Source organism: Trichosurus vulpecula, chromosome 5 (genome assembly GCF_011100635.1).
Source record: "Trichosurus vulpecula isolate mTriVul1 chromosome 5, mTriVul1.pri, whole genome shotgun sequence".
NCBI lineage: Eukaryota > Metazoa > Chordata > Mammalia > Diprotodontia > Phalangeridae > Trichosurus > Trichosurus vulpecula.
Genome location: NC_050577.1, coordinates 272,241,588 through 272,254,385, shown reverse-complemented (window position 1 = coordinate 272,254,385; position 12,798 = coordinate 272,241,588). Strand labels below are relative to the sequence as shown.

Below are 12,798 nucleotides of genomic sequence, written 5' to 3'. Positions count from 1 at the left end.
TTGACCCAAGAAGGGGACAGACAGCAGAAGAGAAGAACAAGGAGCTAAGTACTCCTTTACTTGTGGCAGAGTGGCTTCCTCCTTATATATAGATTGGACGAACTGGGTTTGGTCCCATGGAGTCCCTAGAGATTTGGATCAGTCTGAAGGGTTTGGTTTGCCTTGCAGCCATGCAAGATCTTTACCAGCCCCAACAACACAATAAACTCTACACACCTAGCTCCCAGGATGGGCCCTGGAAATTGCTGCTCCTGCAAAATCCATTCAAGTGCTAATTGGTTTATCAAAGACATCTCTCCTCATCAAACTCATTTGATGTTAGGGAAGCAGGACCCCAAAACTGTTTCCTGGTACCTCAGCTTGGTCTTTAATCAAACCTGCCTTGAAGTTAAGCAAATACCATTTCAGAGCTTTGCCTTTCACTCCACAGGAAGGCTGGCCTCCTACAGCTCCATGCACCAGCCCCTATATTATAAAAGGACATCTTTATTCTTCTCATGCTTTCAATTTTGCCTTCCTGACTCCCAGATCTCTTGAGGCTCCCAGCTTACCAGCTCCATCGCCCTTCCTTCATTGCCACAGGTTTTCTACCCAAAACAGGGAATAGGTTAACTTAGGTAGTGCAGTTTTGACAATAACCCTGTGAGACAGTACTCCCATTTCCCATTCGAGGACACTTCCTGGATGGAAGCTCAGAGAGGTCCAGACCTAGTTCCCCTGGCCATACTGCCAGGTAAGAAGGGTCAGTTCTAGGAAGCAAACTCAGGTCTCCTGATTCCAAGTTCAACACTCCCTGCACCATCCCATGCTGCTTCCCAGATTGATCAGAGTTTATGTGAAACAGCTAGCTGACATAATGGAACGCTGCTGGACTTGGAATCCAGAAGACCTGAGTTCCAATTCAGCCTCATCTATTTATTAGCCTGGGGAAACCTCCCCCACCTTTGTTTATCCTCACTTTCCTCATCTGTGAAATGGGAATAAGAAGTACCTACCTTCCCAGGTTAGTGTGAGGATCTGATGAGATAACATATAGAGAGTGCTTTGCAAACCTTAAAGCATGTGACTTTGAATGCAAGTTTCTATTATGTGACAGCTTCCTTTAATTTTCCCCTACCTTGGGCATAGAATTGAGGGAGTTCCTGTCTCCACATTGGTCATCTCAGCTACACATTAAACTCCCTTCTCCAAATCACTCTTACTCTTGGCCCGTCTATGACATAAATAGGCTCATGACCATTAATGCTTTGTTTCCTGCTTTTCCTTCTGTCATCTCTGTTCATTTATCCCCATCAGTATGCCTTTAGTCCTAAATTCCTAGATGACAGAGAATGTCTTGGTGAGCTTTATAGAGGAGAATGGTATCCAAAACAGCCCTTCCCTCATATCCAGAAGACTTGAACTTGACACTCCTCCCTCCCCCCCCCAAGTTCAAATACCATTTCCTAGACATAGATCCTGGGTCAGCTTCCTTCTCTATACAATGGGGACAGAAATGCTTTTGCTCCCTGCCCCCATAAGGCTGGTGAGAGGATCAAATGAAATTGGGCACTTCATGGGCTCTGTACACTTTAAAGGGCTATAGAAAGGTCAGCTCTTGTTAGCTCTCCAGAGTGCTAGCACAACCCACCCACAGTTCTCCACCCATCCCACCCCCAGGAGATGCCTGCTTTCTGATGTTGAGAACCTGTCTGCAAGAGGAGGGAGGCAAACTGCATGGATGCTTGTCTCATTGAAGCCAGAAGACGGAGGAGTCATGAAAATAAGAACCAGGGCATGTGCCCCAAGCGTGAGCAGAGTTGGGAGGCCAGCCTAAGAGAATCCAAGCATCTCTTCCCAGGGTTCAAGCAGGTCCTGATTCTGACACATCTTGGCTATTGTCATTTACCTCTCAAGGCTCTAAGCAATGCCCTGAGACTAAAATGTGCATAGGAAGGTTCTTTACCTGGGAACACCTTGTACCAATGAGATTGCAAGTCTAAGCCATATTCCTTCTCTCTAACAACAAATTTTCTGATAGATTTCCATTAGACTTTCATCAGAAAGAAGCTTTGAGTTTCCTACTAGAAACACTTTTCCCACGGAAGAGATGAAAAAATATCAATGATTAATTAAGATAATAAATTGCAAAGGTCTCTTAAGTCCAGAAAAATATATCCTATAAACATTATGAGGAGAGCAGCCTAAGCATTGCAGTTTTGTAAATAACAAGCACCAAACCACATCCCTTTCTGAGCCGCCTTTTTCCATACATCTCCAGAGCAGAACAGAATCATGGTAGATCAGACACTGACCCAAGCAGCACAAAGCACATATAAAAAGAAAGAATCTAAACTAGGTTTTAAGTTGTATTAATTAATAAGAGGAGAGAAAAGTGTGGTAGCAAAGTTTAGAAGGAGAAGGAGGGAATCCCCAAGCTTGAAAAATGATTCTAACCAACACTTTGAAAGGCAGAGCTCACATTTCATTTGAGCTGTTGGGAAAGCAGATAGTCTTAGCTGGAGTGGCTCATCCAAGACAATCTATCCTAGAGGGAAGATAGCCATTAAATATGGCCCAAACCTTAATAGGACACACTTTGAAATCCAATTTGATGAGCTCAGATTTCATTCTTTAGTGGCCCAGGAAGACTTGGGTTCAAGTCCTGAATCTGAAATACTGACAGAGTGCTGTTCAAGTCACTTCTCTTCTCAGTGCTCTGGGCAATTCTCTAAGAGTATAAGTCACAGAGATGGTGCCATTCTGCATTGTTAGGAGTTTCCTCATCTCTCAAATTCCCTACACCAATGAAATTACAGATCCAGTCCTTATGCCAATAGTGCCTAGTGAAATAAACTCTGTTTCTTCATTGTGTTACTTATTTGTGTACATGCTGTCCTCCTGCCCCTCCCCCACCTGAACCCTACCATAGAAAGTGAGCCACCTAATACATTGGTATGACGATGTCATTATGCTACTCAAAAGTCTCCAGTGATTCCATATCACATCTAGATCAAATGACAACTTCCCTCTTTGGCATATTTTGTTTTTGTCTATGTCCCCAGTGCCTAGCATATAGTAGGCAATTAGCAAGTGCTTACTAAATGATCAGGGAAGAGTTGGAATCAAAACAACCTTTGAGAAAGATAACCTTTGCTCTCTGTGTTTCGGCTTGAATGACCGCAGTGGAGAGCCTGGTAAGATGGCTTTTTCCGTTGGCTGGTTTATGCACCTGTCAAACATGAATGCATCCGACTTAGGAAACCATGGAAACCTTTCTGGAGAGGGCAACACTGGACCAGCTTAATACTCAATAGAGGCACTGAGATCTGGAAAGATCAGGAGCCTGTGCAACCTCCCATTATCTGACTTCTTAGAAAGCTGATGCTCTTACCAGGCTGGTATACAACCATGACAGGACACAGCAACCACAGACTAAACTCAGATGACTTCAAAGAGCCCTGTGAAAGCTATCTATTGATTCTCAATGCTATCTATTGATTACCAGGGAAGTCAATTTTCTGGAATAATAAGAGATATGCAAGCTATTAAAGGCCACCCTAAGGAGTAAAAATAAATCCCATTTCTTTCGCACTTTTAATGAGGTGGTAAGCCAAGTGCTATTGTTCCCATTTTATGGAAAAGTAAACTGAACTTCAGAAAGCAAAAGTGACTCTTTTACATTCCCATGGTCCTTGAGGTTAAAAGACTCAAACCTCAGTCTTCCGATTCAGTTCAGAATTTTTTCCACTACACCCAGACATAAAGATGTCACTCCTCTCCTTCCCCACCTCTAGCCACTAATCTCTATCCTTCCCTTCCTTCCAAAAGCCTTTCAAAACTCCCCTTCTCCAGAAAGGTCTCCCCCATCTAGACTGAGCTGATATTCAGGGTTCTATCCAGCTGCTCTGGGTTCTGCCCTTGTTTTTGTATTCAGTATCATGGCTACAGATGGCTTCTATACCGTACTCTCTCTTGGTTATTATGAGTAACTCCAGAGTTTGCCCCTGTCTTGTAACACTGGAGACCTGGGAGGATACACTAGATGTGGCAACCTTTCTTGCATCATTCTTTCTGTCACAGGACCAAATATCTTTCAGCTCAGCATACTCCCTAATGATACATATCACTGGAGACAATCAGGTTCCTTCTAGCACTTTTGAAGGATTATATGTATTTCACCACCTGTGAATGAAATCTGAAGAAAAAGGATGGGTTCCCACCAATTCTGATCCTTTGCTCTGGTCCTGAGCTCTCCCATCCCCATAGGCAATTACTGAGAAGATGGACAAACCTTAATACCCACCATGTTGATGTCTGGGTATGCCATGGCCACTGATTGATTGAGCTCCCACTTTGTGCAAGGCTGATCCTAAGCATGAAGGTAGGGATGAAGAAACAACACAGAGAACAAAAAATGTAGGTATGGAAGAGGAGGCAGACAAGAAAGGTGGAAGTGGTCTATCTATCCAACCAACCGGCTGCACATGGATGCATTGAATCATGCTGCCTTAGAGCTGGAAGGGACCTTAGAAAGCACAAGAAGATTATAGTACAATGGAAAGACTGCACCTAAAGTCAGGAAATCATGGCACAAGGGGAAAAGCATCTTTCTTATCTTCAGACTAGTCACTTAAGCACCCTGCACCTCAATTGTTTCATCTGCAAAATAGGGGTTGGAGGTAGACTAGACAGCTTCTGAGGTGCCCTTCCACTTCTCTACGATCCTCTGAAGCCAGGTTCATGTCTCGGCTCTGACACTAACTGGGTGTCTAACTCTAAATCTACAAACCTCTCTGAGCTTCAATTTTTTCATCTATCAAATAGGGATGAATATCATTTAATAGCGAACTCAGGATTAGACTAGATAAACTCTAAAGTGCTCTCAATTTATGATCCTGTGATCTTCCTTGTACTCGTTACCTAGAAGAGCAATACTTTGTATCTGTAGAATTCTTTATGAATGTAAGTTGTTATTACTGAGCCCAATTCCTTCATTTTACAGTTGGGGAGACTGGCCTAAAGCAACTTGTTTGAGGTCATAGAGTTGGTGGCAGGATAAGGGATCAGAATATTAATGTCTGGTGAATTGTGCTTCCTATGACATACCATGACTATAGCTGTTAGGGGAAATTAAATAAACACATGAACACCGCCCAACCAACAAAGTTCATTAAGCTTCTACCACGTGCCCATTTTGCCAAGTATTATTAGGACACAGAAGAACATGTGCTGGGAGAATGGGCCAAAAGTCTAAGAGGTAAATGCTCCCATGCACCTAACATATTCACCTACTTATGAGCATAACTCCATGTGTTATGCATGAGTTAGACAGAGACCAAATGATGGAGTATGATCTTTTCCTACACTCCTATCCCTGCTCTCACAATTTACAGAAGAAGAAATGTGGAATGTAAATCTTATGAGAGCAGGGACTTTGTATTCCCTGGCACATTGATTGCACTTAGTAGATGTTTAATAAATGCTTTTTGACTTAAATTGACATTTTACTCCCAACCAGAATTCCATGTTTCCAACAACTCTTGCATCCATACCCTAATCTCAAACTTGTGAAATCACCACTGTGGTTCAGGTCTTCATCATCTCTCACTGGGTCTCCTACAATGGCCTCCTAATTAATCTCTCTTTCCTAGTCTCTCCCACCTCCAATTCAACCTCCACTTGCCAAAATAAGCTTTCTAATGTATTGGCGTGACCGTGCCATTATGCTACTCGAAAGTCTTCAGTGATTCCATATCACATCTAGATCAAATGACAACTTCCCTGTTTGCATCGAAAGTCTTTTGCATCATCTCCCACCAATTTGTCTTTTCACAAGTTATCTCCTGTGTCTGGAATGCACTCCCTGTTCACCTCCACCTCTTAGAATCCTCAGCTTCCTTCAAAGTTCAGCTCATACAACACTCTCTTCTAGAGTCCCTTCTGATGTTCACCCACCCCTTTCTCAAACTATCTTGGCTTTATTTATCTGTTTATACATGGTATCTCCCTCTAGCATACAAGCTCCCCAAGGGCAAAGTCTTTCTTTTTCTTTTTTCTTTTTTTGTCTTTGTTACCCCCAGGACCTACAACAGTGCCTTGGAGGCTATTTAGTCCTCCCCCATCCCTGTCTCTATTTTACGGATGAAGAAACTGAGGTCTAAGATCAAAAGGCTTACCCAAAGTGATATGGCTAAAAATCAGAAGCAATATTTAAATCCAGGTCCAGTGACTCCAGAATCAATGCTCTTTCTCCTGTGCAATAACTTTTTTGTCATTCCCAGTGACAGTAGCAGTCATTTGATATATGCTGATTGAATTGGATTAGATTGAAATGAATTGAATTAAACTGAAAATCTTCAATACTTCAGGGATCATTGATGTCATCAGTGTCAAAGCTCCCTCTTTCCACCAATGCAAACCTCTCCACATTTGAGTGAGACATGAAAAGAACCATGGACCTCTAAAGTCCCTTCTGACTCTGAGGTTCCTTGAGCCTAGGTGTCTGTGACCAGTCTAGTGAAAAGTCTTCCTAATACTGAGCTGTCATCTCCTTCCCTAGAACTTCCACCTCCTGGTCCTGGTTGATCCCTCTAGAGTTGAAAGCAACAATGGAGTCAATTACCTTGTGAGATAGAACTATTCATCTGTTGGTGGCCACCTATCTGGGGATAAGCCTCTGCACTCTTGGTGAAGTTGGTCCCTTGGAAGACAGACCTATAGGGCCCTGAAATAAAACCTCTCCTGGATGGTAAAGCATATCAGAATTTGTGTTCCATTGACATAGAGCCCAAGTCATTCAAGAACCCAGGGTCAGCCACATTATGATGAGACATCAAAAGAAGACAATGGAGAGAACAACAACAATAATGAGAGTTAATGTTTATATGGACCTTTGAGGTTTATAAAATGTTTTATGCACATTATCCTATTTAATTCTAACAACAACTCCATGAGAGAGGTACCACAGGTAGAATTCTCTATATATGCTAACATTCTATAAGCAAAAAAGAGGTCCAGGAGACTGGGGAAAAGGAAGAGCCGAGAGAGGAAGAAAATTCCCTGGCAAACCAACTTCCACACTCCACAAAGTCTGACAGAGAAGCTGACTGGAAGCTTGTGACTTCAGACAACTGATCAGCTCGAGTGCCAGCCTCTGGCTCCAATTTCTACCCGGTCTCCAACCACTTCGCCTTCTGCTCCAGCATCGGTTCTGGCCCAGCTCCGGCCCCCTTCCAGCGCCAGATCTAGCTTTCGGCCTCTGGTTCGCTTTGGGCCCCTGCTCCAGCTCTAACTCCCAGATCGAGTACCCGGCCCTCACACCATGGCTAGTTCCTTCTCCCAATTATTCTCTGCCCGCCCAGGACTCAGGCTTCTTGCTGTGGCCGGCGCAGGGTCTCTGGCTGCTGGGTATCTGCTCTGCCCAGACCCACTACGAGCCGCTGGCAATCGAAGAAGGCTGTACCCACCCAGTGCAGAGTACCCTGACCTTCGAAAACATAACAACTGCATGGCTAGTCACCTGACTCCAGCTGTTTATGCCCGGCTCTGCGACAAGACCACGCCCACAGGATGGACACTAGACCAGTGTATCCAGACTGGTGTGGACAGTCCTGGTCACCCTTTCATCAAGACTGTGGGCATGGTAGCTGGAGATGAAGAGACCTATGAGGTATTTGCTGAGCTTTTTGACCCTGTGATCCAAGAAAGACATAACGGCTATGATCCCCGAACAATGAACCATACCACAGACTTGGATGCCAGCAAGATTCGAGCAGGCCACTTTGATGAGAGGTATGTATTATCCTCAAGAGTTCGGACTGGCTGAAGCACCAGGGGACTCAGTCTACCCCCTGCCTGTACAAGGGCTGAGCAACGGGAAGTGGAACAAGTTGTAGTGGAAGCACTGAGTGGCCTGCAGGGTGACCTGGCTGGACGATATTACCGGCTCAGTGAGATGACTGAGGCTGAGCAACAGCAGCTTATTGATGACCACTTCCTATTTGACAAGCCTGTGTCTCCCTTGCTGACAGCAGCAGGAATGGCCCGAGACTGGCCAGATGCTCGAGGAATATGGCAGAACAATGGAAAAAGCTTCTTGATCTGGGTAAATGAGGAGGATCACACACGGGTCATCTCAATGGAAAAGGGTGGCAACATGAAAAGAGTGTTCGAGAGATTCTGCCGGGGGCTCAAGGAGGTGGAACGTCTAATCCAAGAACGTGGCTGGGAGTTCATGTGGAATGAGCGTTTGGGTTACATCCTGACTTGCCCTTCTAATTTGGGAACTGGACTTTGAGCAGGCGTACATGTCAAACTGCCCCTGTTAAGCAAGGACAGTCGATTCGCCAAGATCTTAGAGAACCTAAGGCTACAAAAACATGGAACTGGTGGGGTGGACACAGCAGCCACAGGCAGCACTTTTGACATTTCCAACTTGGATCAGCTAGGCAAATCAGAGGTGGAGCTGGTGCAGCTTGTCATTGATGGGGTCAACTACCTGATTGACTGTGAGCAGCGGCTAGAGAGAGGACAAGACATCCGTGTGCCTGCACCCATTGTCAACACCAAGAATTAACTTTCCAACTGCCCATAGATCTTCCCAAGCTCTCAGCCAATTATTCAGCCAATACCCTCTCCTGCCAACTGTGAATCTGACCCTTGACCCAGTAAAACCCACTTGTTATGCTCTAAAAAAAAAAAAGAGATCCAATGAGTGTGTACAGCAGAGGAAGAAAGAATGAGAAAACAACCTGATATTCTGAGGTCTTGCTATTTACTAATTTAGAGACCTTGGACAAGTCATTAACCTCTCTAGGCTTCAATTTTCTCATCTATAAAATGAGGGGCTTGGACTAGATGATCTCTGAGATATTTTCTAGCTCTGAACTAATGGTCTCATGCTTCCCTGTGAACTCAATGTTTTTTTTAATTTAATGTTTTATTTTTCCCCAATTACATCTAAAAACAATTTTTAACATTTGCTTTAAAAAATTTTTGAGTTCTAAATTCTCTCCCTCCCTCCTTTCCTCCATCCCCTCCCCTCTCCTCGGGAAGGTAAGCAATTTGATGTAGGTTATATATTGCACTCAACGATTGTTAGGTTCCTATGGGAGAACTGTTCCATAATCTAACCAGCACAAAGCCATGAGGACAATCTCTCACATGGCCTTCTGCTGGTCAAGATGAAACCCAGGATTCCTGCATCATCTCCATAAATCTTATTCCACAATCCTCTCCTCTAACAAGCCTTCTAAAGTGACCCCACTCTTTTCTATGCTCTCCTCCTCTCAATCCAGCCCCATATAGAGTCCTCCACTCCCATTCCCATTTCCAGAACCCAGCAATAATTTTGAAGGTCCTATCTATGACTAGGTAGGCACCTTTTCAGCCTGATTATATTTTCAAGGCTCCCTAAATAATATAACCCTTCCACTCACCTCACCCACTTATTCCTCATTTCTCCTGAACAAAAACCCTCCATGCAGACTAGCCATTCTCACCTACTGCCCATGTCTCCTCTCTTTGCTGTCATCCATAATTCCCTCCCTCCTTTCCTTGGTTTTGAATATGCATTGCCTCCTACCTGGGAATGCTTCCTCCCACTTCCCTTGACCAATCTATATCTCTCATTTCCTACAGTTGAGACTCCCTTGGCTTATGGCTGCCCAACTAGTGACTTAGTTCTGCTTTTTATCTTGCATCCCTTCTTTATGCAAATGGTTCTAAATGTATTTGTACTTTGGGATATATCATTATATTTCTCTCTGTGTGTGTTCAATTCATGTTCCCTGACTAGATTATAAGCAACTTGAAGGTAAGATCTAAGTCTTCTGAGTTCCATGGTTTGGAAAGTACTTTGAAGATCATCTAGTCTGACTCCTTTACCAATGCATGAATCCTCTCTTCAGACATCCCCAAGAAACTGTCATCTAGCTCGTGTTCCATCACCACTGGTAATAGGATATACCATCTTATGAGGCAATCCACTCCACTGTAGCTCTCAATTCCATAAGGAGCAACCAGGACCAGCAGGTGGAAGTTCTAGGGAAGGAGAAGATGGCTCAGTATAAGGAAGATCTTTCTACCCCCTAGACTGATTGCAGACTTATGGTTGCAAAGAATCTCAGAGTTAGAAAGGGCTTTAAATGTCATCTAGTCAAACTCCATCATCTTACAGATGAAGGAACAAAGACTTACAGAGATACAATCTCACATGCTAGGTAATGGTAGAGCTGAGACTAGCACCTAGGACTTTTGATTATGTTCTTTCCACTATACTGCATCCAATTCTATGAGCTGGCAAGTCTACGATACTGTGAGCAATTCTGATGGTTAAAAGGTTCTTACTTATACTAAATCAACATTTGCCTTCCTGTCATTTTCATTGACTGAGCCTTGTCCACATCTCCAAAATAGAACACTATGTCTAAATAAACATATGCAAATTCTATTTATTTTGTCACTATCATCACCACTATTGCCACCACCAAGAGTGCCTAACACAGGGCATGCAGTGAGTACTTAATCAATGCTGGCTAACAGACTGACAAAACTGCTGAGATTGGAGAAACTCCCACCTCTCATTCCCAGGGCTTGTCATTCAGCATAAGGGCATTGTTGAATGGGATGCAATAAATTGAGACTTTGCGAATGGGCATAAGTGGGTGTGGTTATGGTTTGAGGGATATTTTGAGGGAAGAGGCTGAGGAAAGAGATGGGGTGAGAAACATGCACTGGCAGGCCACCTCAACCCAATGGGGCCCAGCCTCGGGGTTGGGAGAAGGTAACAAACAAGGAACAGAGAGAAACAAAGTTTGGGTGGAGTAGAGGGAAGTCAAAGACAATGGCAGGGAGGGCCAGACTGGGGAAGGATGTTGAAAGCTGACAACTAGAGGAGGAGGAGGAGCTAGGACTTCTTCTGTAAGAGAGGGGGATATCAGAACAGACACAACGAACTGAGGGAAGAACTCACCAGAAGTGCAGGGAGAAAAGAAGCTCCAAGAGGGTAATGAGGAAGATGGAGTAGGAGCGAGACAGAGACAGATGGAGACAGAGAGACAAAGAGAGAGACAGAGAATCAAGAATGAAATGTAGAAATATTAAGCCTCTTTTGACTTAAAAAAGATTTACATTGATTTAGGGATTGAGAGAGAGCTTATACTGAGACAAAATATTTACCAATATAAGATGTCTCAACTTTTGGTGGAGAGATGTGCTTTGGGGATCAGCAGAAGAGAAGTCTTGGGAGTCTTGTGGACCTTCAGCTTAATGCTCACAAAGTTTAGACCAAGTCAAGGTTAGAGCTACCAAAGTTAGAATTGTCATCAAATTGGGATTAGAGTCTGAATTACTTATCACTGTTAGGACTATTGTGATGACTAGTTAAGGCTTATGATGGGTTGGGGTTAAGGTCCAATTCAATTCAATCAGTACTTGGAAGGCATTACACCAGATACTGAAGATGCAAAGACAAAAATGAAAAACAACCCCTGCCCTCAAGGAACTTACATTCTATGGAGGGATCCCTACATGTAAACAGATACAAGAAGAAGAAAGATAACTTGATAAAGAAGAGGACACTAACAAGTAGGGAGGTCAGGAAAGGCTTCAAGAGCCTTGAAGAAAGCTAAAGATTCTAAGAGGCAGAGGTGAGCAGAATAATCCAACCTAGGCACAGAGGTAAGAGCTAAGATGCTGACTGTGGAAAACAGAAAGCAGAACAGTTTACTTAGAACATAAGATTATAGATTTGTGGAAGGACATTAGAAGCCATTGAGTCCCCCATTTTGCAGATCAGGAAACTGAGGCTGAAACAGAAGTCAAGTGACTCAACCAGGGTCACACAGATCATGTCTAAAGCAGTATTTGAACTCAGGTATCCTGACTACAAGATCACTGATCTATCCTCAGCACTACAGATGCCTACAGATTGTTCGAGTCACTATCTGAGTCTGGCTTGTTTCCTATTACAGTTTAACTTAGAGTTCTTTTCTGGGTTGAGGTTAGGATTAAAGTTAAAAATCAGTTGCCATTTATTATTCTTATGCATCTAGTGCTTGATGCTCTCCTGAGAGATAGGGAAGGATGAAGAAACTTCTAAAGTATAGATTCCCCAGTTGAGGAGAAATATAAGCAATATAGGGAGGACTCAAGAAAATCCATAGATATGATGGAAGATGTGGAAAAGAGAATTCATGAAGGAAGAAGGTAAAATGAATTGGAATGGTTTGACCTTAAACTTTGAAAGCAGTGAAATAACTTTTCTATTCATAAGTCTCCACTTATTGGACCATCACCAGCTACTGTTCTCCATCCCCATCTTGAAGTGAATACACATTGGAGCCAAAATAAGACCAGATGCACTTGAGAAAAACTCTTCTCTCCACGGTCAGGGCTGTTGTAGACTGGGACCAAAGAACGAAGGACTGTGGAATGGAAGCTTTGGAGAACTGGGCAGGATCAAACTTGCTTGAGATGTTTTAAGGGAAAGAGGTGCGTGAACCCTGGGTCGTGGATTTGATGGCTTCTTTGTAGAAGTCCCTTTCTAGGCTTAAGAGCAGGTCAGCAAGACTTGATTCATTTTGATGGTCCAGAGCCCAGCTACCTGGGATCTTAGTCCTGCCACTGACATGAACTTGTATCAATTTCCTCCTCAGACTAAGTTGGTAATAGCAGAGAAGCAGCCAGTCCTCCCAAACCATGGGAGCTCCATTTTCCTTAATACATCTCTTGGGGACTTGAAGACCAGATCCAAGACCAAATGGTTACAACATGTGCTTACGGCAAGATGAATTTTTAGAGGCTCTTCCTTCTATT

General features: G+C 43.5%; 1 protein-coding gene across 1 annotated transcript; it reads left to right on the top strand.

Moving 5' to 3' along the window:
• The first annotated feature begins 7,303 nt into the window (after nucleotides 1-7,303).
• LOC118850441 (creatine kinase U-type, mitochondrial-like) lies at nucleotides 7,304-8,565 on the top strand. Its single transcript, XM_036759841.1, is given in 1 exon segment — nucleotides 7,304-8,565. A coding segment is annotated over 1 exon segment (1,254 nt). The 3' UTR covers nucleotides 8,558-8,565.
• The last annotated feature ends 4,233 nt before the right edge of the window (nucleotides 8,566-12,798 follow it).